The 26,195-nt window shown below is 54.2% G+C and overlaps 1 protein-coding gene across 4 annotated transcripts in view; it reads right to left on the bottom strand.

Annotated features, from left to right (window-relative positions):
* ZNF609 (zinc finger protein 609) overlaps nt 1-26,195 on the bottom strand; it is a 125,145-nt gene that overhangs the window by 13,458 nt on the left and 85,492 nt on the right. For all 4 annotated transcript variants that reach the window (XM_034784046.1, XM_034784048.1, XM_034784049.1 and 1 more), the window contains exon 3: nt 20,554-20,779. In XM_034784046.1, the coding sequence (XP_034639937.1) occupies nt 20,554-20,779 (226 nt within the window). The remainder of the gene's footprint in view (nt 1-20,553; nt 20,780-26,195) is intronic.

The raw sequence follows: 26,195 nt of genomic DNA, 5'->3' as shown, positions 1-26,195 counted from the left end.
GGTGCCTATATAAGACAAAGCCCCGAATATCGGGACTGTCCCTATAAAATCAGGACATTTGGTCACCCTAATAGAAGGTAGCGTAGAGTCAGCAGGAGAAGGAAATACTGTGGAATGCGAGAGCTGCCCAGCCTTTGCTGCAGGTAGCGGCACTCCGTTCAGGCATCTTCCAATCTCTCCTTGCATGCTGCATGGGGCAGCTAGTTTCACTCCCAGCCTGGAGTCTACTCCAGCAATCCCATCTTGTCAGGTCTCTTGTGGCCAGCGGGCTGCAAGTCCGTCCATAAGAAAGCAATTACACTATATAATCTCGGGCCATTAGCAGAGAGAACTCAAGTGGATATTTCCTCCCAGCAATGGCCTGCTCCGATTACTGCATAACTAATTTGAACAGGAGCAGAGTCCATTGAACGGAGCGCATTTATCTGCACAAGGTAGAACTTGGGAGATAGAAATCTCATTTACAAGGGCACATGAACGCAGCTAGATATATAGCCACACAGCATCAGAAGATGAATGGAGCTCAGCGAGTCCTGAACAGCTGTGCCTGGAGCACATTTATAAATCTTGGTCCGTATTTCCCTTGCTGTAATGTGCCGGCAGACAGCTGAGAAATACTATGTGAATCAAGGGACACTCACAAAGCTGAGACCCAAAACACAGGCTTTATTTTACCTGAGAAAGGAAGGAACTAAAGCCCTAACCCAGGAACAGAAAGGGCTCCAGGGTTGGGGGTGCAATAGGAAAAGCCATTTTTTAGTTTTCTTTCTAACCTTTCCCGCATCACGCTGGCAACGCAAGCAGCAGCAGGTGGAGAAAAGATCTGCATAAAGGACTCAAGTTCCATGTTCAGTGACTGGTTCTGCCATTAATTCCTGCGTGACTCCTCTGACCCTCGCCCATCAAATGGAGAGGGGACCTCCCCACCTCCCAGGAGAATTGCCAGGGTGTGCTGGTTAGCTGCTGAGGCACTCTGATACTAGAAAGATGTGAGCCAGGGAAAAGCCTATAAACCAGACAAACAGCACAACACTAATGCAGGGGTTCTTCACCTGAGGCCTAAAACCACCCTGCCTTGCCCATCCTGCTCAATGGAAGGGGGATCCACACTCAATGGAAAAGGGGGAATATAAGGGGGTCCCTCAATGTTCAAAGTCACCCTGGTGAGGTCTGAGAATCATGCAGTGACACTTAGAAAGAGGGAGTGAAACTGCCCACCTGAGTTTCCCAGCCCCGTGGTCAAACACAAGAGTAAAGAGTGTAAGTGGGGAACCGCACATGGGAAGCTCATGTTCTCTCCATGTTCATTATCAAGGTCTTGGGCAAGTGGCCCAAGGACAGAGATTAGAACCACCATCTTCAGCCTCTCACTGGCCCCTAACCTGTTCATTGTTACAGGCTTATGCCAACAAACACTTCAGTGTCCCTGCCTTAGATGCACGATTTCAACCCCTGGCCCCTTTGTGGGCAGAGAGCCTCAGCACAGCTGCATGGAACTGTGACCCCTAAGCACAGGAGGAGGGACAGAGGCCAGGCACAGAGCTTGGGGCCTAAATCCCATAGGCATTCCCTTTACCACAGTCAGCGTGCGGAGACTCAGAGGGAGTCCTGCTTTCAGCCCCCTTGGGACCTGGGTGACATAGCTCCCGATGCCATGTTAACAGGCCCTTCATGACACCGGCAGTGTCTTCAGAGAGTGGAGGCAGCTGGAGGTAGGGCTGCAGGGGAATGACCTCTAGCACTGTCACAGTTACAGGGATCCCCTTTTGCTGGTCTGGAATTCAAGGGCATGGTTGCAGACCCTGCCCCAGCCGCTCATTACAGCCTTCCAGCTCTCCTCCCATCAGCCGGGGAACTGAACGTCCCTTTGAGCCAGGATCAGCTACTCTCTGCCTCCCACCCAACAGGTCCCTAAGGAGGAGCCAGCATTCATCACACGCCAGCTCAAGAGCGCTTTGAAGAAAACATGCCCCTTACGGCCTAAGCACTGGCTTCCTGCTCCACTCTCCTGTGGAACGTCAGAAGTTAATTGTGTGACAAGACGCCAGGGGCTCCTCACATCCCTGCGCTGGCTGGCATGTGGATTAGGAAGGACGTTCTGGCAGCTTTCCCGCTGCCATGATCACAGGGGAGAGATGAGAGCTGAAGCAAGCCAGAGCCCTCAGCAGCGGCTGCAACCGCTGCCTTTCCCTCCACAAAGACACCCTCACAGAGGGCTACCATTAACCCTTCTCACACACACTGCCCTACGTTTAATCCACAGTGCCCAGCTGCACAAAACTCACCCTACTCCTCCAGCGGCAACGAGCTAGGACAATGTAAACCCCAGGGATGGCTCGTTAGCAGCTTTATGCTGAGCCAGTGCCATCAATCCCGCCCTGCCTTCCACAGCACCTCACAGCACAGCGCCATGGCAAAGCGTCACTGAGGGTACTTTGTTAGATCCCCTCGAGCCAGCAGATAACGAGGGCAGCGTCCCCGGGGCCCCATGGGGCAGTCTGATTGCAGCGGGAAGTTTGGGACTAGTGTGCCTTCAGCCATCACAGCTTTCAATTGCCCTCCCCTGTGCATTAACAACTCCATCGTAATCCTCCCTGAAGACAGGCTGCTCAGGCACAGCAAGGCTAGGCAAAGGCAGGATGCAGCCCCACATGCCACCATCCACCATGGGATGAGGGCAACAGCAGCCGGGGAGCCATTCCCAGGCAGCCACCCCAGCGGGATGCTGGGGCTCGCAGGAGCTCTGTGTTTGTGGGTGTTTCTAGGGGAAATGCCAATGGGGTGTGGGAATTCCAGACCACCTTCCCTCCCCTTCAAAGTGCCTGGAGTGGGCCCAGTTGGGGGGGGGGGGAGGAGAATCAGCCCCATAGGAGCAGCTCAGAGGGAAGCAAGTGCAGGGGCCCAGGCCATGAGTGCTAACACAGTACTCCCTGCGCACTGGTGCAGGAGGAACGGTGCTTGAGGAGGGGTACAGAACAGAGCCCTCCCCCCATCGGCTCTGGACATGGAGGGTAGGTTCAGGCGATGCCCCGGGAAAGCAGCAGAACGAGGCCAGCCCAGCACTGCAGTCCCTACTCAGGGGGGTAGGTGCTCCTTTCACTGATCTGACTCTAGGCTCAGAGGCATCCTCCTCCTGCATGGGGTGGGAGGGAGCGGAGGAAGGTCTGCTGGGGGCCCACAACACAGGACTCGTGGAGCAGAGAGCGAGTGGCGATTCCCTCACACAGCCTGCAGAGAGCAGCAAGTCTTGGGCAGGTGGGGACCTGCCCCTGGCTCAGAGCAGGGTCCCCTCCCCCAGCATACATCCTGACCTGGGTGGGGGGTGTAGGGACACTGTCTTGCCCTGACAACAGGAGGAACTGGCTACAGGCCTCCAGCTTGTTCCTTTGCTGCAGGGCAGGTGGCCAGCAGGGCCGGCTCTAGGTTTTTTGCCCCCCCCCACCCCACCCCTGGGCTCTCACTCCCACCCCAACCGCACCCCCTGCCGCCCCAGCCCTGCGGTATCTGCAGGCGGCTCCGTGTGCCCCGCGGGGCGGCCCCCAGCCCAAGTGTCCCCCGCTAGGAGCCTGCCCGACCCAGCCACACCACAAGGTGCGGGCGCTGCTCCCCACGCTGTGTCGCGAACAGCAGCGGCCCCAGGGCGACGCGTTGCTGCTGCCAGGGCTGGCTCTAGGCTTTTGCCGCCTGAAGCAAAAAAAGAAAAGGAAAAAACAGACGTGGTTTGCTGGTGACCAGGGCCAGCTGTGGAGTCAGCAAGGTCACTCCAAAAGTAGCGCATGCAGGGGTGGCTCCTCTCCGGGAACCCCCTCTAGCGTCCCCCAGAGACCAGCACAGTTCACTGCTCACACACTAACAGCACACAGCACAGTGGAGCCGTGTGAACACAATGGAGAGCGACAGTGACGCACGCGACCATGCAGGCAGGAGGTGTGGGCCTGCCCTGGACATGACACTGGCCTTGGGGAACAGAGCTATTCCGCTCTGGGTGGCTCATGCAGGCTGTACCGTGCCTCTCCCCCTCCACCCCAACACCACAGTGGCTCCAGTTTCACCCCGCCCCGGGGCCCCGTGCTTCCCCTGCCTGGCTCTCCCCTTTGATTTGTCCACCCCGTTCTCAGAATCTCGCTGCCTGTCTGGTTCTCACGGCACCATTTCCCCCTTCTACAGTCACCCAGTGCTGCTGGCTGCTGCTCCCTGCCCCCACTCCTCCCGCCCGCTATGCTCCTTTCTCCTTGTCCTGTCTGCCCTGCTCCTCACACTCGTTCCACACCCTGGACCACGCCATCTTTAGCATGAACTAGAGCCATCTGCAGAGCTGCTCCAAGCTTTTGCCAGAGTCCTCGGAGAGCCTCATGACTTTAAAGTGGCTTCCCCAGGGGATGACTGGGCCAGGGGAGCAGAGCTGCCTCCTCGCAGCACTGAAGGTGCTCCACACGGCCCAGGGATGATAGCACACGCCCATGCAGTGGGAGAGCTGCCGGCCCTTTGTGGACAGGTGCAGCAGTGAGCCCTCATTGCTGATCAAGCGGGCAGGGGCTCGGTCTCTGCAGGAGACAGGGATAGTCTAACGCTGTGTTTCAGGGCAGCCATTTGTTCACCCATACTGATGGGAGGCCTGGCCACAGCTGCAAGGAAAACGAACCCATAGAAATGTTGCTTTGGTTTCCTAGTCCCTCCCCTATATAGGGGGCATAAGCTCACCTGAGTGGGTTTGCGAGTGGAATAAGGCCAGCCACAGCATTCCCCGCCCCAATCCCACTGCAAACAAGGACAAAGGACAGGTCACAAGAACAGCGAACCTGGCTGCTGGCTTGTCTGTATGAGCTCGCCTCCTGCTCAGCAGTTGGGGAGTGTAGGCGACAAGGGGTCTATGGTAACCAAAGCCCTCCCAGCTGTTTGTCGGAAAACTGCAGTGGAGGGAGAGGAAGTGTCATGCTGTTCTCCTTTCCCCCACTGCACACCCCTCTCCGCACAACAGGCTCCCCGGGCCTAGGCTGGGCACAGAGCAGCCACTGCACATGCTTGTGCAGTCAGTGCCTCCCCGCCACGTACCTGGGCACAGCCCCTTGGCTCCCGGCCCTTAGAAGTGGCTGCATCCCCTTCCCCACTTCTACCCAGCCTCCCTCATGCTCCAGGAGGCAATGTCAAGTCAGGCTGACGGCATCTCAAGTGGGTTCCAATTCATGACTCTGCCTCCTCTTTACTCCAGATCAGTGCTTTTCTGTGGACACCAGGACAAGAAGCCGGTGAGGCCAGGCAGGGAACAGAAGGTAAAGGATGTGTGGTCACTGAGTCAGAGTCTACATTCAGTGGCGGTTGTCCTCCAGGCTGCTCTTCCTTAGCATCATAGGGATGGCTGCATCACACCTGAATTACCAGGGATGCTCCTGCTTTCACAAGCATCTATTTGACACCTGTTCTCCTCTTCCTGAGGTCACAAAACCACTCTCTGGAATGAACAACACCCGCCACAGACATCTTGCTTAAAGTGTTCAGAGCTTACAGAGCTGGGGTTCCCAGATGCTAAGTGCTAATGCTGGTGCCGGGGGAGGGGAGGAGAATGAAATGCCAGAACAAAGGGAAATGGAGAGACCCCTGTCTAGGTCTGCTTAGAAATAAGGCATTGATTCTAGGGCAAGCTTCTCCCTGGCGGGAGACAAAAGCAGCAGAACATGGCAAGTCTGCAAGAAAAAGTGTAAATGGCAAGTCCCGGAGACAGCAGTGACCCAAAGTGAGCCAGCGGTGCCAGGGCTGACCAGCTCCGAGTGGTGTAACAACACTGGGCATTTCTCTACATCTTCCCCAGACCTCAAACAGTGAGTTATCTCCAATCTGCAGCTGGGGAACTCAGGTACAGAGAGGGGCAGTGAAATGCTGACGCTCACACAGTGAGGCAGTGGCAGAGCTAGGAGATTTACGCTCTGAGTCCCAGTGCTGTGCTCGGACCCCCAAGCCCAATCTGTCCCCATTGGGGGCACTTCTGAGAAGCATCTCACGACCACTTTTGGTTCGTGTCCTGATAAGGAGGGGCTGTCGGCAGTTTGCATCCTTCCACTCATGCACACCTGCAGCACAGAAGAAACAACCTGCACAAAAGAAATCAGCATGCTGCGGTGCTGGGCGCCGTATACTCAGGCCCCGCTCCAGCCCAAAGGCAGGCTACATTTCAGCCCTTGAGGAAGCGACTCATATTTTCTGCTGAGCTGTTTTGCATCCACCTCTCTCCAACATAAGTGCTTATGTACCATGACATCACACTCCCTGGTGCCAGCCGGCAGCTCCAGCAGTGCCTGCTCCCCAGGGAGAGAGAGATTGTGGGGCTGCCAAACCCAGCAAATCAGGCCTCCTGGAACTTCCATTAAGTTACGGAACAAAAATAGAGCGCTCCTGTGATTCGGCTGTTACATTCCCAACCTGCATCGGCTGGGATTTATTAGCAATGACATCAGAGAGGTTTCCCAGGCAACCCGCACACCCGAGAGAACCTCTGAGGTGGCGATCGAAGCAGCAGAACTCACATTCCACGGGGCACGGTGCCCACATGGCAGGAAAAGCAAAGCACTCACACTGTGGGGCCCCCCACCACCACTGGTACATCTCAGGCAAGGCTGGTTTAAGGCCAGCGCTGGCAGCATGACAGAGACAGGGCTGGGCTCTCACCCTCCACCCACAGTGCCCAGAGCATGGCCTGATGAGGCCTGTACTTGTGCCAAGGGTCAGAGCGCAGATCCAGGAGTGCTGCCTGCAGAGCTAACCCTTTGCTCTTGCTCGGCCCTGTTCTAGCTTCACTGCTCTGAACTCAGCCCACAAGCAGCTGCTAGGCAGCTAGCAGGGAAGATACCAACCAATGCAGTTAGAGCCACTTACACAAGGGGGCTGGAGGTGCAAAAGTGTGCTTGGGCTTCAGGCTCCTGGCCAGCTCCAGCATGGTCCCGCAGTCAGAGTCTGAGCAACCTGCTCTGTAGGGAACCTCAGTGCAGCCTCATGCCCAGCTAGGTGCAGCTATGCAGCCAGCTCCACAGAGATGGTCTCTGCTAACATCCCCTTGTAACACTAACACCCTGTGCAGGAGGCAGGACACCCACTAGCTAGAAGCCTACAGAGCAGCTGTGTCGATGCGGGTGCTCTCTGGTAATGAACGTTGCCCCTGGATCGGACGGCAGCATAGGGGGTCTGTATCACATGGGAACAGTTCTGTTACCCGAGGGGGCTGACGGGAGCAGAGCCTGCCCACCCAAGGAAAGGGAGAGGAGGCCCGTTCTCACTGAGACTGAGCGGGTGCGGAGCCATCATGGCTCGAGCTTGGTTGGCCCCCAAGGTTTGGGCAAGGTGGGCCAGAGAGAAAACCAGGGGATGTGGACTTGTGACAGCAATGCACAATGGCTCGGTTCTGTTCCTGTAGCCGATCTCCCATAGCTTGTAGGGAAGCAGATTAGATGTGATTAAATATGCAGGTTGGCTGGCGGGTGTTTTAAAATCCTTGGGTGGGTGTTTTTTTTCTCTCTCTCTCTCAATCTTTGCTACAACCTAGCAAATAAAACACCTTTGTTTTCAGCAGGTTGTCGGCCACCATCACTAGTCACTGGTGCCCGAACTTGGCTGGGCCTACCAGATGTACACAGTCAGTACAATCAGGCCCTGGTGTGAGCGGCAGAACCGGAGAGATTCAGACAGGTCTAGGATAGAGGCCAAACACCCAAGGGTCCGTTCAGGGAGACCAGAACGGAGCAGAGGCGCAGCTATTCCTGTAACCATGACAGCAGCTCAGAGAGATCAAGGCAATGCCCATGTCCTTGTTGAGCACAGAGAGGCAGGGAGTTTACAGGGCAGAATTAAGCAATTAAAGGGCCTTAGAGCGAGTGACATCCTGTGTGCAGTAGAGAAGGGCCTGACTCAAGCAAGAGGAGAAGAGACAGGAGATGGAGGCAGAGGCAGAGGGTGGCAGGGCCTGGTGGGAAGTGAGGACAGAGGACCGGGTGAGATGGCAGGTGAGTGGAGGAGGCCGGGGGGAGTGAGGAGAGAAGAGAGATGGAGAGAACGCCTACAGCACACAGCTGCTGCCCATTTGGCAAGGTGGAAGCTGGCACCACTTGCCTTTTCCTCCTGGGATCTATATGAAGGGGCCCCACCAGCATAGCCTGCATTTAACAAGCCAGGTGCAGAGCTCTCTCCCCGCACCGTTGGTCAAGGGAGGCAGTACAGATGAAGAGAGGCAGCGGCTTGGTTTATAAGCCTAGAAGAAAGCACGCTAATTAGAGCGGGGCTCCAGCACCCAGCGAGACAAGCACTGACAGCTGAAGCTGCCTCAATGCCCGCCTGGAAAACTGTTCCATTTGCCTGCAATGATCTTTGAGAGCAGAATTGATCTCTGGTCACCTGAGTCTGCGCTTGGGGTTGCAGATTTCTGGGTGTGAGATGACAGTGATGGATCAGCCCCTGGGGGATGGCTCTCACTTAGCACAGTCATCATTTCACAGCTTGCAAACAGCAACTGTCTGAATGGGCCCATGGCTTTGAGAGCTGGCTGGACCAGGACCAGAGGGAGTGAGCTCTGGGTTCATCTTCATTCAGGGGCTAGCTGCTTGGCTTATGTTATTTCCAGCTTTGCTCCATGTCTCAGGCCATGGAAGTGTCTGAATGGGAAGGGGAAAGGAGAAACCATCAGCCTCAGTCCTGCCTGCTTGCAGGAGCCTCCACCCCCAGAACTTCCCCTGAACTCCAGGACCAAGGGCCTGCTGCAGGATGTGCAGGTGCACAGGCTAAAGACGCCCTCCCAAGGGATTTGGTCTGAGGCAGCGTGGCCTAGGGGCCAGGCCAGCTTGTTTCTAGTCACCATGACACTCCCCTTCTCTGTGTAAGAGGATGGAGGGGGATTTCTAAGTAAGATCAATACAGAGTGAAGCAAGTACAGGATCCGTCACCAGTTGACCCATGATTCTCCGGAAAGCCATGTAACCCAAACCAACCCTCATTATTTCACACACACAAACACAGGTGACCCGTCTGCAGTCTGGCCCCACAGTACAGTCACCGCAAGCTTAGGAATGCCTGTAAAACCCTTCCAGAGAATGCTGTCCAGGCATCCTGTGCTACTGCATCTATTAGCCTCTCTAGAGAGCTACTGCTGCCAGCTGAGAGCATCTGGCAGCCCAGGCTGGCAGCTGGGTATGAGATCTGGGGCCTAGGAAATAGCAGAGTACCCTACAATACATGTGTGAAGACATACACCCCACCTAAGTAGGAGCCCTCCCCCTGGGGCACTGGATTCCAACTCAAGAGCCCTGGGTTCTGTGCCAGCTCTGCCATGGCTCATTGGGTGAGTCAGTGAACGTCCCTTCCTCTCTGCACCTCCATCCTCTCCTGCCCGTTGCACACCGTGTCTATTTGGAGTGTGAGCTCTTTGGGGCAGCCCTGTCTCTTACTCTAGGTTTGCACAGCGCCCAGCACAATGGGCCTGGAGCTCAGCTGGGGCCTTGGTGTCGCTGTACCACCACTAACAAACAGGAGAGTCTTCTGGGCTAACCACTAGCCCAGGAAAGGAAAGAGGAGGCTGCTCGCCCCACCTCGGTCACAGGCTGGTGTGCTCTGCCCATCCCAAAGAACATGAGATACACCCAGGTGGCCAAACCCTCAGCAGTAACCAGAACCAGGAGGAAAGAGCAAGCCAGCACTCAGGACCAGCGAGCGCCCAGAGAGGAGAGCAAGAGACCCCACAACAGCAGTAACCCAGTGCAGCCAGCCTCTTCTCGAGCCCACCAGGGGGAGGGGCTCTACAGCCATTTATTTGGTGGGTTTCATGAAAACACAAGTTCAAATCCACCCCTCTAGAGCCCTTCTAGCTCCTCACCTGCCTGGAGAGACAGCTTAGACCAGGTCTTCACTGGCACCTTTGCTGGGACAGCAATGCTGGTTAAGGGTGCAGTTTTTACACCAGCAAAAGCCCTTGTGTAGATGCAGCAAAGCAGGGCTGGTGAGGGAACAGGCATGAGCTGGCCCTGCAGGACACTCTGTCACATACCCAGCCCTGGATGACCCAGAGCATTCCTTTGCTGCGTCTGTACTAGGAGGGCGTGCCGGGAGAGCTGCAGTTGTATCTCTGCACCAGCAGGTAAGCGAGGCCTTAGAGCTGCAGGGGGATCACAACCCCAAAGCACCAGTGAGGAGCTCACCAGTGCAGGGCGTTTGGTGGTGCTTCCCGAGGAGCCAGGGAGGGATTTGGGGGCGGGGGGATGTCAATTCTGCCAAGCAAAAGGCCAAAGTGATTGTCCCAGCCTCCAGAGCAGTCTCCAGTGAATACACCTGGCTAGGAGAGCATCGCTTGGCTGGATCAGGCTCTCAAGCCCTCTCTCTGTAAATCAGGGCTGTATGTAACAGGGTGGGCATGTTATTGGGGGAGATGAATAGCTTTGGTTACCCCCGGGCAAGCAGAAACAGGATACCCAGATGGCTGGACCTGGTGCCCAGCAGCACACTTGCAGCACGGAGAGGAGGGCTGCAGAGCAGAACCAGCCCCTTTGCCTCACCTGGAGGCTCCCACCACCAAAGCCAGCGCCCCGTGCTGACTCCCTCACCAAGCTGCCCCAGCCCGCCGCAGACACACTCAAAGCGCCCCGGCTTTCAGCGAGGACAAGGAGCCATTGGGATGTTCTGCCAGATTTACGAGCTTTAATGGAGAGCAGGGGGCCCCACAATCTGAGGGGGATGGGGCTGGGATCAGTGGCACCCCCAACTGTGGGACAAAGTCACCTGCCCACAGCACGTGGACCATCAGGGCCCTTCAGCTCAGGAGGGCCAGGCCTGCTGCTGAGGAGAAGTTGTTGCTGCTAGTGACTGCAACTGTCACTTTCGCAGTCTCCGGGCTGGGCTGAGGGAAACCACAGGGCTGCTTCTATGAGACCTGTGCAGATGGGGCTGGGAGAATCCACCATGACCACTACTCTGTATTTGTCTCGTTTCAACTTCCTCCCACTGGATGGTGTTAGACCTTTCTCTGCTAGACTGAAACCCCATTTTTACATATTTGCTCCCCATGTGGGTACTTACAGACTGTCATCAAGTCACCCCTTAACCTTCTCTGTGTTAAGCAAAACAAACTGAGCTCCTTGAGCCTATCACTATCAGGCAGGTTTTCCAATCCTTTAAATCACTCTCGGGGCTCTTCTCTGAACCCTCTGCCATTTATCACCATCCTCCTTGAATTGTGGGGAACCAGAACTGGACACGGGATTCCAGCAGCGGTCACATCCGTGCCAAAGAAAAGTACAATAACCTCTCTGCTCCTCCACCAGCTTCCCATTTACACGTCCCAGGATCACATGAGCCCTTTTGGCCACAGCATCACATTGGGAGCTCATGTTCAGCGGATTATCCACCATGGCCCCCAGATCTTTTTCCGAGTCCCTGGCTTCCCAGGACAGAGCCCCCATTCAGTGAGTATGGCCTGCTGTCTGTGTCCCAGATATTGTATTGAGATGCAAACGGTTTGCCTGCGCCCAGGTTAGCAAGCGATCCAGGTCACTCAGTGACTGGTTACTTCATTATTTACCACTCCCCCAATATGTATGTCACACACAAACTTTATCAGTAATGATCTCCAGGTCACTGATAAAGACATTAAACAGCACTGGGCAAAGCTCTGATCCCCATGGGACCCCCTGGAAAGGAGTCCCTTTCTTCACACGCCCCTGCCCAGGCAATTGGTCTCCCATGTCCCTCTGCCAGTCCTCAAGCCCACAAATCAGGCCTTTAGTACCAGGCAGATCTGAAAGGTTGCAAGCACCTCCCTTCTGCAGGGAAACCAAACCCTGCCGTTAGTCGCCGTGCGGCCAGGGGCCTCAGAAGTCAGCTTCCCTGTTGAGGAGCCACCTGCACAGGCTGTTCTCTGGTGCCCAACCCTTGGGAGCTCCGTCCTACCACTGCTGGCGAAGGGCGTCTGCACCCTGCGCAGCTGAGCCAGTGCTGGAATCCGGTGACCGCATGCCAAGCACCAGTTCGGAAGCTGGGATTGAATCTCACTTCAAGGAGGGCTCGGCTCAGCCACACGCCTGCCTAGAGCAGACAGCCACGGTATGGGCAAGTGGGGGCTAGAGGGGGGCTCGGGGAAGGACAAGTAAGCCAGTCATCCCTGCCAGGGGCGAGGCTGAACTGCTCCATCCTGAGGAGGGCATTTACCCATTTAGAGCACTGTGCCCGAAGCTACCTCCACTGCCATCCACAGCCAGCACCTTCTGCTTCTCACAGCCCTGCAGGCAGGGCAGAGAGCAGCAGCATGGTGCAGCCCAGCAGGCTCCAAATGGCTGTGTCAGCTCCGTCCCACAGCTGCCGACCCAATCTAGGTGGCAGCGGAGAGGAACCCAGTGCAGCTTAGCTGAGTCCCCAGCCTGGCAAGCTCACTGGAAAAGCATGCGACAACAGCTTAGTAGCACGGGACAACAATTTAGGGCCATGGATCTCTCTGTAAGATACCCAGTGAATGTAATCCAATGCTTAGCAGTTAAAGGAGGGGACCTGGACTCCTGGGCTCTGTTCCTCACTGACTGTGCGACCCTTGAGAAGTCCCTCCCCCAGCTCTGTGCTTCATTTCCCTGCCTTGATCCATCTCCTCTTGGGACAGCACAGCTCCTCAGAGAGCAAGTGCCGCATCTCTGCTGGGCACTATGATTAGAATGGGGATCCCATGCTGGCCCTCGAATTCAGCAACTCCCGTTCCATGCTAGCCACTTTCCAAACACAGAGGGAGATGCTCCCAGCCCCTGCAAAGCATAGCTCAGTGGTTTGAGCACTGGCCTGCTAAACCCAGGGTTATGAGTTCAATCCTTGAGGGGGCCACTTGGGGATCTGGGGCAAAATCAGTACTTGGTCCTACTAGTGAAGGCAGGGGGCTGGACTTGATGACCTTTCAAGGTCCCTTTCAGTTCTAGGAGATGGGATATCTCCATTTAAAAAAAAAAAAAGCTCCCAAACCTGAAAGACAGAGGAAGGCTGCGGGTAGCCCACCACACAGATGGTGTGATACGGGGGAAGGCAAGGACAGGCACATGGCTAGTTTGTGTTCAGAATTACCAAGCCTTGCTGCATAACTCTCAGCTCATTCTCCCACAACAGTTGTGTGTCCCTCTGGGCCCCTCCCTCCATAGACAGGAGGAGCTGGGCAGGTGAGACACGTGATGGAGCCAGCTGGTACCTTGTGGGCACTGCAGAAGCAGTAGGTCTCCAGGGGGGATCTAAGTGAGGGAAAGGCAATCCAGGCCTGCTCAGAGAGGTGTGCCATGCATACGGTGCAGCAGGCAAAAAAGCACAGAGACAGACAAGTGCGGGGAGGCTGCCATCACTAGCAGAGCGGGTGGGTAGGAGGCAATACTAGGAGATGAGAAGCAGCAGTACGCTGAGCCTGGAAGACACTAGTGGGGCTGGAGAGCCATGTCAGACCAAGAAGTGGGAAGGTGCTCCGAGGAGCCACATTCTGTACTGAGGGGAAAGGGTGCATGTCTGGTCCGAGAGGAGGTGGGGGCACAGAAGAACAACACACGTTTTTACACATCCTTGCAATCTGCTCCGAGCAAGGGCTCTGCAGCTTTTCACTACTCCCTGTAAGCAGCTGTATTCCTGACTGCACCGGCCTGCGTTGCTGGTTCCTAAAGCTCTCTGCCCTGCCATCAGAGCCCCCGGAAGAGGAGCAGCACTGATTCAAACCTGGGTCCCAGGTGTATTGCTGGAGCCACTGCCGTTCTAATATCAACAGAACCGCCACCTACAATAAACAGGGGCCAAGGGAGAAAGCAAAGCCCTCTGCATCCCTCTCTGAGCAGCCCCCATCCTGTCCCTCAGAACAAACAGATCAGGGAGAGAGCTCTGAAGTCTCCTTTGTGCAGCAGCTGCTGTTGCCATGAGGTGAGCCTTGTTGCTATGAAGGTTTGCATGTCAGACAATGGCTTGTTTTGGCTCAAAATGAAGCTGCTATTGGCTAAGGTGTTTCCACGGCAAGTCGCCATGGCACTGGGATGGGAAACTGCGGGAGTTGGCTTGGTCATGCCCATCACATCCAGGTGAGTGGGGGCCAGGAGGCTCTGCCCAGCTGGCGCACTCCACTCCAGGTGAAGTTAATTAAAGCGAGAGGGAAAGGAAACCCAGCAGCTAACGAGGCAGCAAGCAGAGCACTGCTTTCCAGTATAATTAGATCTGTTAATAGCTCCGGCAGATCGGAATCACACCTAACAGAATTAAGGAAACTGCCAAGACAGCTGCTCCCATGAAAGGCATTTAACACAACACAACACATTCCTGGGGCGGGCGAGAGAGGCAGGGAGGGGCAGCTGCCACTCAAAGAGGGGTCACCCAGAGTGAGGAGCCCAGGAAATACAACCAGCAGGGAGCAGAGTGCTGTGTCACACACAGCTAAAATCACAGGGATGAACCCGAGCCAAGAGTTTCCAAGGGACACTGAGGCCAGTAAACTATGGCCATTCAGCAGCCTTCTATAGGCCCTAGTTTGCTTTGCCAGGCATCTGTTTCTTCCAGCTCTTTCAGAGGGCTCCTAGGGACCGCTCTCCTACAGCGCGATGGCTGTGTCTGCCAGTGCTAGGTGGAGCGGGAGGCTGAATGTCTAAGCATCAGTTGTAAAACCTTCCGAGCCCCTGGAATCCCAGGGTTACCTCCTAGCAGGGCTGACACCAACTTTTACCCTTCTGGGCTAATACAGGAGTTCCATGAGCGCTTAAAAAGCAACCTCCTGACTCCACAGGACAGGGAGAGGCAATGCCCTCCCTTGGAAGGGGAGGCTGCTCTAGCCAAAACATCCCCTCCTCCTTCCATTGTTGTGTGCCTGCTGCTGTCCTTCCCAGAGGTGGCCAAGGCAGGCAGGTATCATCTGCCCAGATGCTACAGAAAGTCTATTCCAGCCACGAGTTCATGCACACAGCGCCCAGACAGTTCAGTGGTAGGCTGCAGACACAGCTCCCAGGAATGGAAGAAGGAAGTTATGTGACTGGATGAGCCCAAATTCCCTCTGCCTGGTTGGCACTATATGATGTTAAGCAGCTCAGACTGGGAGGGACAAACATGCAGTCGGGAGATTTGAGCGTGCAGGAAGGCCTAGGTGGGAGGGATTACCGAGGGACAAGTCCGATGCAAAGCCAGTTTGCCAGGGACTTGTCACACACCAGATCAGAGCCTTCCACCCATCTCTCACTCTATGGGAGCACAGCATGGCAGCAACATAGCTCCAGTGCTGCAAGTGTAGACAAGCCCCGAGACTCACTTGGGAAAGGCATGGGTCAGAATCCACAAGTGTACAGTGCTGGGAACTCACGACAGCTTCTTCAGGAGGACTACAGTGAACTCAGAGCAAACAATGTTCTGTAGCTGCTGTGGGGAGGGAACATCTGGCTGCTTCTCCCAAGTACAGAAGCAGGCTTCAGTGATCCTGCTAGGAGCTTTTCTCCACCTCTGTCTCGGGTTTAAGTGCCTGAAACAGCCTGAGTGCTGCTCACCAGATGTCAGGAGAGGCCATCTCTCCCCGGAGTAACTGCTTAGCAGTTAAGCTAAGGAAGCAAGGCCCTTTCAGTCCTGTGCCTGGTTAGACTAGTCTTTATCCAGGCATAAAACAGCCCATGCACATACGAATCTATCAACCCCACTCAGGAAACAGTGCAAGGAAGCTGGGAACACCAGTTCATATGTTGCAATAAACCCCTCTCCCTGTCACAGAGCCACGTTGCTCACATCACACACTTCCTGCAATCAGCTAAATGTGGGGCTGATATTTTAAGCCATGAACTTTAGCTTCAGACATACAGTAAAAGCACCGCCCCCGCTCTGTGGCTACTGGGAGTTAAGCACAGGTACCATGGGTGCTACTGCAGCCCAGAGCGCTTCCCAAGCAGCAAAGTGAAACTGTCAATGCGGGAGAGTTCCACTTGGGCAGGGCTAGGGGCAGCATCAGCACTGATGGACTAAAGAAGAGACACCAAACACAGAGCGGAGGCGGAGAAAAATTAATCAAGCAAATAAAAAGGGGAAGAGAGAGAGAGGTGCTGCCCAACCCACCAGCAGGGGAGCAAGAGCTCCCTCTAACCATTGGGGACATCTGGGGTCACGGACCAGTCACTCGAGATGCATTCAGGGCATTTTGCGAGCTCTAGCCTCACATATCATGTAAGCAAAGCGTGTGCCATAATCCTACAGCAGAGCCCCTACACCCTTTCACTGTGGGCTGAGGCCAGGGGACAGAAGTGGAGTGGGTGTGTTCTTAGGGAGAGCTTCATCCAAAGAGGTTCTAGTCAGTTCTTCTCTATACGAAGTCTGCTAGCTACACACACGACGGGAGCACTGCACTGAAGACTGGGACTGGCCAGCAGAGACAACAGGACTTGAGCCCTGAATACCAGGTACACAGCCCTCGCAGCAAAGCCGTTGCTCCTGACGGCAGGAGCCAGGCTGAGAAGAATCTTTGCAGAGTTCATTGAATTACTGCAGACTAAAAATAGCCAAGCAGCAAGAATTGCAGAATGCCTCCAAGGCAAAATCTGAAACAATAGTTGCCAAAAAAGGAATAATGTGGAAGGACAGGCAGACAGGCTGCAGAACTGCACAGACTGGAGAGGCATGGAACAGAGGGGGAGTGAAAAAGAAATACCAGGCACTGAGGCTAAAGGAGTTGTTTAAGCCTGAATCAGAGAGGACTGGAAATGAGTGCAGTAGAAAGTGGCCATCTGCATGGAGCAGGCAGCCTGCTGCAGCAGCTTTCGCTGAGAGCTGTGGGTAGCAATCAGGCCTTTCCCTCCTCTGAACCCTGGAAGAACTCAGGAGCTTTCATCTGTTCCTTCTCCACCCCAGAGCCTCTTGACTATTCATGGGGCAGGGTGGGTTAATCTCCCTCAACCTCCTGGCTGCTGCTGTGAAGTTGGTGGTCTCCCTACTCAACCCTGCTTCCAGACTCTTTTTCTGTTCCCCTCCCCTGTGAATAGCTCCAGCGCTGCCTCTGCTCACAGCTTTCCTGACACAAGAGTGGGAGATCCAATTTGTCAGTTTCATGGTTGCTCCCAGGGCTCTCAAAAGCAGTGAATTAACCAGTCTTGTCAGCTTCATGCTGCTGTAGCCTGGGGAAAACTTTGAGAAGCAGCAGAGGCACCGGGGCTATCGGCAGACTCAGGAACTCACTGCATCAGGACACACTGGAATGGTTTTCTTTACTAGTATCCCTAATTTTTCTCTTTTCTATGAAAGCTTACACTTGGCAGAAATCGATGGCTTTGGCTTCCCCCAATTCCCTCTCACCCACCAGGAAAGAGGTTACTACTTACCACTGGTGAGTGGGTTTGTCAAGCCCTGCTTGGCCCTGATCTGAATGAAGAGTCCATCTCGAGTGAGAGGCTGACAATAGGGCTAGCACAAGATGCCTGCTCCTCTATAGGAGCTAGGAATGTAAATATCGGTAAAAAAAAAAGTTAACTGGTTAAATTATCAAAATTATATCATTTAACTGGTTAACCGTTAACCAAGGTCCCTCCGGCTGGCCTGGTGCGGCGGGGGCTGGGGCTCCTCTGGCTGGCACGGGGCTGATGGGGTTAACGGTTAAGGTTGGTTAACGGTAAGCCTAATGCTTACCAGTTAACCGGTTAACCATTTAACCTTTTACATCCCTAATAGGAACCAAGAGCCTGACATTGGGACTCTAGGGGGAGGATCATGATCCTATAGGCAGACAGGAAATAAGTTTGGGGTTAGGTGAGAGGGAAGAGATCTTACACACAGTGCAGCCAAGCTGCTTTTCTTCCAGGCCTTGCAGGCACAGTGGCTTTTCTGAAATGTGAGGCAATGACTGTGGCATAGATACGTGGGACCAAAGCGACAGAGTACACGCGTGGGGACTAGGCAGTGGCTCACAGACTCCTGGGGTAGACTGGAGGGAAGCGAAGGCTGTTTGCCAAGTCTGCTTCACAGAGTGAGACCTTGGCAGGCAGCTGATTGGACACTCAACAGAGACTAGTGCTTTAAAATTACCCCAAAAGCAGGGCTCATCAGCATAAAGCCCTATGTTTTCCCGCAGTTCTCCCCAATCCAATCCTAGGAGCACAGAGTGGAAAGGGCAGCCAGCAGCACGGCTGGCTCACGCACTCTCAGTGAGTTTTAGCTATGCCACAGACTGACAGCTGCAAGCACAGACTTCCACCAGCACACACCGACTTCCACAATCCAGGCCCCAAGGTCTGTATCTGCTTCCCCCTCCCCACCAGCAATACTAGCCGAGAAAGGAGGAATCCTCCGGGGTTTAATTTTGCAACATAGTTGCTCCCTCCTTCCTCAGGTGCACCAGAGAAAGCCACTTCCAATTCCTTGCTAGCCACGAATCTGATGAAACTTTCCAACCACACAACTGAGCAGAAAGCCATGGAGGGGATGGAGCGGCACGGAACAAACGGTTTCCTGCCTCAGCGCTCTGGCCAAACCCCACTGGGACTCAGGCTCTAAGGTGACACCCCACAAAGCTCCCCTCTCCCAACTGCTTCAGGTCTCGCTCTCATCCCAGTGGGAATATGCTCCATACTAATAAGCTGCACAGTTGTAGCTGCACCATTTGGCCATGGGCCAATCACACATTGAAAAATATGGTAGGGGAATTGGGCCCAGTCCATGATCTGAGGGCTGCACAGAACTGGTTTTGCCCATGTATCATTTTATGTACTGGAGACTGACACAAAGCGACGAACTCCAGCAAAATTACACACAAGCTGTAGATGTGGCTTGTAACCTCTGCCTGCAACACTGGAACAAGCAACCTCTGGCTGAACTGCCACAGCGTACCCCTGCCTATGGAGATTTAGGTTTAAGCTGAAATGATCATTTGAGCCAACCAAGGGAGTTTCTGTACTAGCAATCACAAGAGCACTACCTATGCCCCCGGCAGTCCCCAACAGACATTAGTGAGGGAGGAGCAGACGCAGGGGTGTCCATTTCTAGGAATGAGCTTCTCTGAGGCATCTGATTGTCACTAAGTGCTGCCACCACCCCCTCTGGGTTCTGTTCCCACATCCCAGTTCCAGCTGGGACCAGATGTGCCACATGAAAGGATATTCGCAAGGTACCTCCAGCCTCCCGGGAAGCAGGAGGCAGTTGGAGTCTCATAGAGAAGGATGGTCTTCTGTACTCTCCAACCCAATTTTGAAGCTTGAGGAGTTTCCAACAAGCAGCCACATTCTGGTGCTTCCTTCAGTAACTAGTTGTGTGACATTCACCCAATGTTCATTTCATGGGTGTTCACACGAATAGCCCCTGTATTTCATGAGCTACAAGGCCACTTTCAAAAAGGCAAATCCAGAATGTTCTGAGCCAAGCAAATGCAAGGGAAACACAGCAGTGGGCTATCTACTTCCAGATCTTTTCAATACACTGACCCCGCGGGAAAAGTAATCCCCAGCACTGCACACAGCCAATTCAGAGGGAGTCAGGAAAAGGGCAGGTACCTTAGGACTGGCTCCTGTGCACACAGGTAGTAATTCTAGACTAGGAATAGACCATAAAGAGAAGGTGGTGCCGATCCCATCACTCAGCCAGCCTGGCACCTGGTCTGAGGAGATTGCACATCCTGGGTCTCGCAAGGTCTGCTTGCCCAAGCCCACCCCCTTGATTCGCCAATGGCTCTCCTCTCTAAGCACCTCTGCATTGCCTTTGGAGCACCCTCCCTTGCCCCATTAAACAATGGCAGCTGCGCGGAAGCTGAACTCACCCACAGCACTACCAGGATGCCGCGCACACACTGCTCTGGTCTGTGCTCACCTCACAGCCTCCAGATTTACACACTCCTACAGAGGCAGTTAAAGAGGCACATGGTGCTGTGGAGAGAGCTCATGACGACAACTGGTCTCAACTTCAGGGACGAGCACAGGTTTGTGCCTCTCATACCTGGAGAGATCTGTGCTCTGAGCTCTCCAAATAACCTGGGACAGAGGTGCTGGCAGGGGTCCAACAGCAGCTAAACCTCATCAACTCTCATGAACTGGGAACACAAAGCCAGGCCTTGAGCACAAGACCAGATCAGCGCCCAGCTGAAAAAGGCTCCTTTGGCCTGGAACCCTGATCTCCTCTAGGGCCTGTTGTGAGAGCTTGACTGGATCAGTTACTCAGCAAGAGCCTCCTGCTGCCTCGCTGGTTATGTGTGGCCTTGGGAGAGATTCAGGAACATGAACAAAGCTCAGTTTGGAAGAGGGAGGCAGCCTGGTGCGCTCCCTTCTTTATCTGTTTTAATTCATGTGACAACGGCACTACTGGGCGCTGGGTGTTTCTATTCCCTGTCAGGGCTATGGGCTAAGGGAACACACTTTTTACTGTTACTGGATTTGCTGTATAGATTGACACGTTGAAGTGACCCTTGAGACATGCCCTCTGAACTCCTCCCATCCCAGCTACAGTCCTCCAAGAATACCTCACCCCTCCTAGGCCTGGAAGGGTAGTGCTGGGGATGCAGCAGTGTGCACGCACCTGGCAATAAACACAACGGTATGACAAACAACAATCCAACTGTGGAAGAGGAAAGACAAGCTCTCCAAAGGCACTTACCATCTTCCGTCTCCTGCCAGACGATGCCCTCCAGGTTGACGCTGGTGCCAGGTTCACAAGGACCCAGACACTCTGGCTCGGTAGCCAATGCCACATCGCAGGTGTTCACCCCCACAGAGCGAGTGCGTACCATGATCTGCTCGCATGGCGATGAGATGTCATTATTGACAACTGGGACCAGGAGATGCAAGGGCAACACTGCAGGCGTGGAGACTGGAGACTCCATCTGCAGGGAAGGAGAAATACACCAGTGACCACTGGGGAGAGCACCAAGGAGAAAGCAAACACCAGCAAGGCTGTCCTGCCTTCCTGGAGAACACAAATCAGGGCGCCCCCCTCCTGCCACTCTCCCATTTGACCTATTTGCTTGGAGCAGGTTGACAGCCCATCCATCCTCCATCACAGGACTAGGACTTAATAGGTCTTTTCCAGCCCTGATATGCCTATAAACTACGGCCCACTGCAAGGACAGCATTTTACAAACAGAGTCTAGGCCCCACCCATGTACCTCAGCAGGAGACCTGCTGGACCTCAGCCCTGCCGGAGAGCCTCTGGCTGGGCTGCTTTCAATGATGAAAAGCCTTTCCAGCACAGGATTCCCAGTCTCCCGTAGCCAGCCAGTCACTCTGCCTGGCAACTGATCTGGTTTGGCTATTGCCTGAACGTCAACACCCGGAAAAGCAGCCCTGGATCTGACGGAAGGAATCACAGAATTCTGCCAGGCTGGCTGGGGCAAGGCAGGAGAGGCAGCTGGCAGCTTTCAGATACCTGTTCCATCCCAATGGCCTCTCCCCAGCTCTACCCCAGGCCAGATTGACCCCCAGCAACCTCCCTGCCTGTTTATAGACTAATCCCTACACCTCTGCTTTCCATGCACCAGAGCCCTGCTGGGATGACCCAGGGGGTTTCTCATGTTGAAGAGGAAACCCAGCCATCTTGCTTCTCTCGCACATGAAAGTCACTTCCTCAGTGCCAGAGCTGGGGTAGGTCTGCATGGAAAGCAGAGAACTCAGCTGAACTGGGTGGAGTACAGACAAACCCTGTGGCCCTTTCCACCCAAACCCCCCAGCTCAGTAAACCAGGCTCACAGCCTCTCGGCTATGCAAGCAGCCTGCTCAGATGGCTGAGCAGGTTAGAAAGCCACCCCAGCTGACGCTCCATGGTCCAGCACCGTGTGACAGAAGAGAAAAGTCAAAGGGCTGATTCATTTCAGAGCCCTGTCCAGACTGCCAGCCAAAGGAATGCTTCGGTATATAGCCTGTGTCTCCAGTGCCCAGACAGCGCAGCTCATTTTCTCACCTCCCACCAGCTAAAGCAGCCTTCCCACCCACACTCAATCAGCCCTCCAACCGTACCCTTGCAATGGGGATTTGCAGCACTACCCATGCTGGCTGGTTGGGCTGTGCTCTGACCTCCTCCCCGGGGGTAGGGTTTCTGATCTCGATAAGATGCTGAGCAGCTCAAAGCAGCAACAGACACTAAGGAAACCACTCCCGTGCAAGTCACCAGCAAGCTAGCAAACTGCAACGCAGCCACTCCGGGAGTTGGGACAGGCCTCCACAGCATCCAGCAGTGAACTAGCCAGGAGATGCCCCTGCAAGCCTGCTGCTTGGCACAGCCCTGGAGCTAGAACCATGGGAAGCTTGGCTGTTCCCTCTGTCCTCAGCCCCAGAGAGGCAGGAAGAAGAGGTCTCCAAGCTGCTTGCCAGGAGGTGCCCTGCCTGCTGGGGACGGCCCTACCGGCATTACCAACCATAAAGTCATCGCTATTTGTGGCACTCAACTGTCAACAGCCACAAAATGTTCAGACTCCCATTGAGACAAATTCTGGTCCCTGAACAGCTGCCAAAACATTATCCTTAGCTGCCTGTTGTCACAGAGAGAGAGACCTTTGCTAAGCTTGCCTTTTTATGAAACTGTTAGCTGGAGTACAAGACCACACACTGAATCTCAGCTGCCATATCAGGCCCAGCCTCACTCCACATGACTTCTGCTGTGGGGCCTAAGTTCCCGCATCTCCCCACACCCAAGTCCCACCTCAGGGACATTTGCAACTCCATTAGCAACAAGCAGTCTGAAAAGCCCCCTTGAATTCTCAGGAGCAAGCGTCCCCAGGCTGAACAGGGGAGGGGGCCAAGCTTCGTGCCACCGATGCTGGAGGAGCAGGAGGCAAAGGGGTGTTCTAAGGCAGTGGGCAGCACCGGTGTAAAATGTAGCAGTTCACCACATGCTGGCAGGAGAAGCTGGGTGGATGGATTTGCCATTGCCCATGTTACTAAAGCAGACAGGGCAAAGCGCCGCTGGCCTGCAGTCAGCTCCTTGTCCCAGTCTCCTCTGAACAGCCCATCAAAGCGAATCCAATGTGATAAGCATTAAAGACAGCCCCAAGGTTTCCTCCGTAGTGACTGAGCTACAGTCTCCCCCCACTCAGCGGCAGAGGGCTTCTCCTGACAGAAGGCCTGGCTTTCTGCTGACAGCACCAAATCCCTCAGGATCCAGGTCCTTGGCCTTCATTTCTGAGACAACCCTTTGGAGAGACTGCCACACCCCGCACTTGTGCTGTCCAAGCCCCTTTTGGCGCTGCCCTTGGGCCTGTTCTCCCTGAAGGATCGGAGATGAAAGAATTTTGCCTTCCACATAGTTCCCTGCCCAAGAGGGGGCGCTGATCCTCACTGGGGCAGATCGGAGCCACATGTGCAGAGGGGGGGCCTCACTCGGCACCTCAGCAAAACTCACGTAAACAACGAGTCCCTGAGAATCGCTAGGGACCAAGAAAGCAAACAGCTCCAGAAAACCCCTCTCCCTGAGCCCCAAGCACAAGCAAAGAGACTGCCTCCAACTCCCATCCATTTACAAATTAACGCCAGTCCCCTGCAGTGAAATAGCTGGAGAGGAACCATGTGCAATTGACACAACTTGGCTGACAGCGCAGGACTAGCAGAAATGGAGCGTCAGGTGGGGAAGCATTCAGCCCCGAGTGTTATTTGCTAGTCAGCGCTGGGAGCAGTGGCTGATCGCTTGTTTGTGTGGCAGAGGAAAGGAAGGGCACCTGTGGGTTTTGAAACCGTTCAGCTTCCTTCCACTTTGCAACAGAAACCACAGTGCAGCACAGGCGTGTTTAATTACAGTTCCAGCTCTGCTAATTATCGTTTGGGCACATTTGTAATCTGCGTTATGCCACAGTGCATAATAAGCAGTTTGCTGAGACCCATCTAATAAGCGAGGTGGCTTTATGGGATTTCATATTTCACTCTGTACTGGAACCAATGAAGCCTTATTTATCAGCCATCCGGAGAAAAGGGAAACCAGGAGGGGCAGCAGCTTTAGATTAGGGGGAAGAGAGAGAGAAAGAGAAAAACCCACAAAGGCAAAGGAGAGAGAGTACAACGCCTCCCTCCAGCAAGGCGATTGGCAGCCAGGCAGCCGGGTCCTGGGAAGACTTGGAACAGAGCTGAGAAGTGGGCCAGCGCTGGAGACAAATCAATCCCTGAATTCACCTAACACCTGTGTCTTATCTCCCAGCGACAGGGCTTTTCATCCTGCATCTTTTATCGAGCCCGACACAAGGCGAGAGGCTCGGCCTGCTGGTCACTGCACAAGCCTCAGGCAGACAGCCTGTGAACAGAGACTGATGTGGGAAAGGAAGGAGCCAGGCACTCATTAGTCTCACCATGGGAAGTAATTACAGTGTCCTCCTGAGCACAGCGATGTCACTAGCCATGAATCTCCTCCCAGGCTCAGAGCCACATACAGCTGGAGCCAGCCCTACTGTGAGCAGCAAGCAGAAGGCCATGCAAAGCCAGGACTGCAAGCTTCTCTCCCCTTCAGCTAGTCACATCAAACCCCCAACACAAGGCCAGCACTTCAGCACCAGCCAGTCCAGTTCTAGACGCAGCTCTCCAGGCAGGGAGACTTGCAGCAGGAAGCATGCTCATTAGGTAGCACTCCAACATGCACACCCCTTAAGCAACCACTTTAAAGCCCCCTTCAGACGCCTGGCAGTTTTGAGTGAGGATGCAGATAACAAACCTTGCAGGTCCTCTAAGGCAGGCTTCACGGCATGTGACTCACATCCGGCTTCAGTTCCTAGCTCAGCCACAGATTCCCCGTGTGACCTCACGCAAACCATGTAACAAAGCCTGTCTCAGTTCCTCTCTGTACAGGGAGGCTAATACTATCCTGCCTGCTGGGGGTCCTGAGGCTAAAGCTATTAACGTCTGTGGGCTCAACGACTGCTCTCCCGGGGCCGAGGCGCTAGACAGTCCCTGGGTGATAGCCGTGCAGCATACGTTTCACTCCCCAGCGCAAGCCAGAGAGTGGTAGAGTCTGTGTCTGTCCACCAGCCACAATGAAGAACCCGCTTTGTGTTTACAACACCAGAGCCCTGTCTCTTCTCCAACATCAGGAACTTCAGACGCTTGTCTTAGTCACCAGAGTGTAACACAGCTGACCCAGAAAATCACACAAAGGCTGCTGAATGGAGAAAACAAGACAGAAAATGCAGCCCCGAGAAGCTGCAAGGATCATAGAGAAATCTTAGAACAGGACTGGGGGATTAAGGAAGGATCTTGAAACCTTTCCCTGGCAGCAGGCTTAGAGCTCAAAGCAGGCATGCTGCTGGAAACACGCTACCAGTGCAAAGTGGTGGTGTTTCTGGTGCCTTGCTCACCACACACAGACAACATGCCAAACCCCTCTGCAAGGGGAACTTCCAGCCAGGTGCTGACACGGGGAGGGCCAGACATCTCTGGACGTGCACAGAAGTCAGCTGTCTGCCATCCTGAGCCCATGCCAAGATACCTCCAGCAGCCATGCTACCGTGTGGTGTCTTTAACATAATTCACATTAAAGGGCCAGCACATCTTAATCAGTACACACAGCAGCAGTTAGTTAAACCTGGAGAAACAGAGGTATATGGTACAAAAATCAAACAGGATTGACATCAAGGCTGGATTAGAATACCTGACCCCGACATCACATTGACCCAAACAGAAAACACCAAGCCAATTTTGGAAATTTCTTGATAGCATCAGACATTAAAGATATTGGTAACACCAGAAAGTGAGCTGTGTGATGGCACTTTTCAGGGCAACAGGTCTGAGACATCTGACACTGGAGACGATTAAGCAGTGTCAGTAAAGAAACTTGGGCCGTGTCTACACTAGAAACATAGGTAGTGTTAACACATGTTAACACACTAGCATAACCAGAGTTTAGCACATTTTCAAATGAGATAGCTGGTTGTGGTCAGCACTACAGCAGCTAACGTGTTAACCCCCTGGCTACAGTAGTGTGCCAAACCAGTTAGGTAAAAGGAACTAGCTAAGACATTTCTAAACATGACCTACTCTCCTCATCAACAGAGAGCCTCAGAGAATCCTCCGACTCCAAGAAGAGCATTGAACACAGCAAAAGCCAAGTGAGACACTACACACCAACCACGACCAGCTAGTCAGGATCGGCAAGTCTCCTAACATGGACGGGGCCAGAGCTAAGATCAGAGATTGTCCTAAATTGCACATGATTACTTAGTATTTGTATTACCATAGCACCCAGGAGCCCCAGGCATGGACCAGGACCCCACTGTGCTAGGTGCTGTACAAACACAAAACAAAGAGATAGCCTCTGCTGCAAAGAACTTA

Source organism: Trachemys scripta, chromosome 10, assembly GCF_013100865.1.
Source record: "Trachemys scripta elegans isolate TJP31775 chromosome 10, CAS_Tse_1.0, whole genome shotgun sequence".
In the NCBI taxonomy this organism is placed as follows: Eukaryota; Metazoa; Chordata; order Testudines; family Emydidae; genus Trachemys; species Trachemys scripta.
The sequence above is the reverse complement of the archived record's forward strand: the minus strand, read 5'-3'. Positions and strand labels throughout refer to the sequence as shown.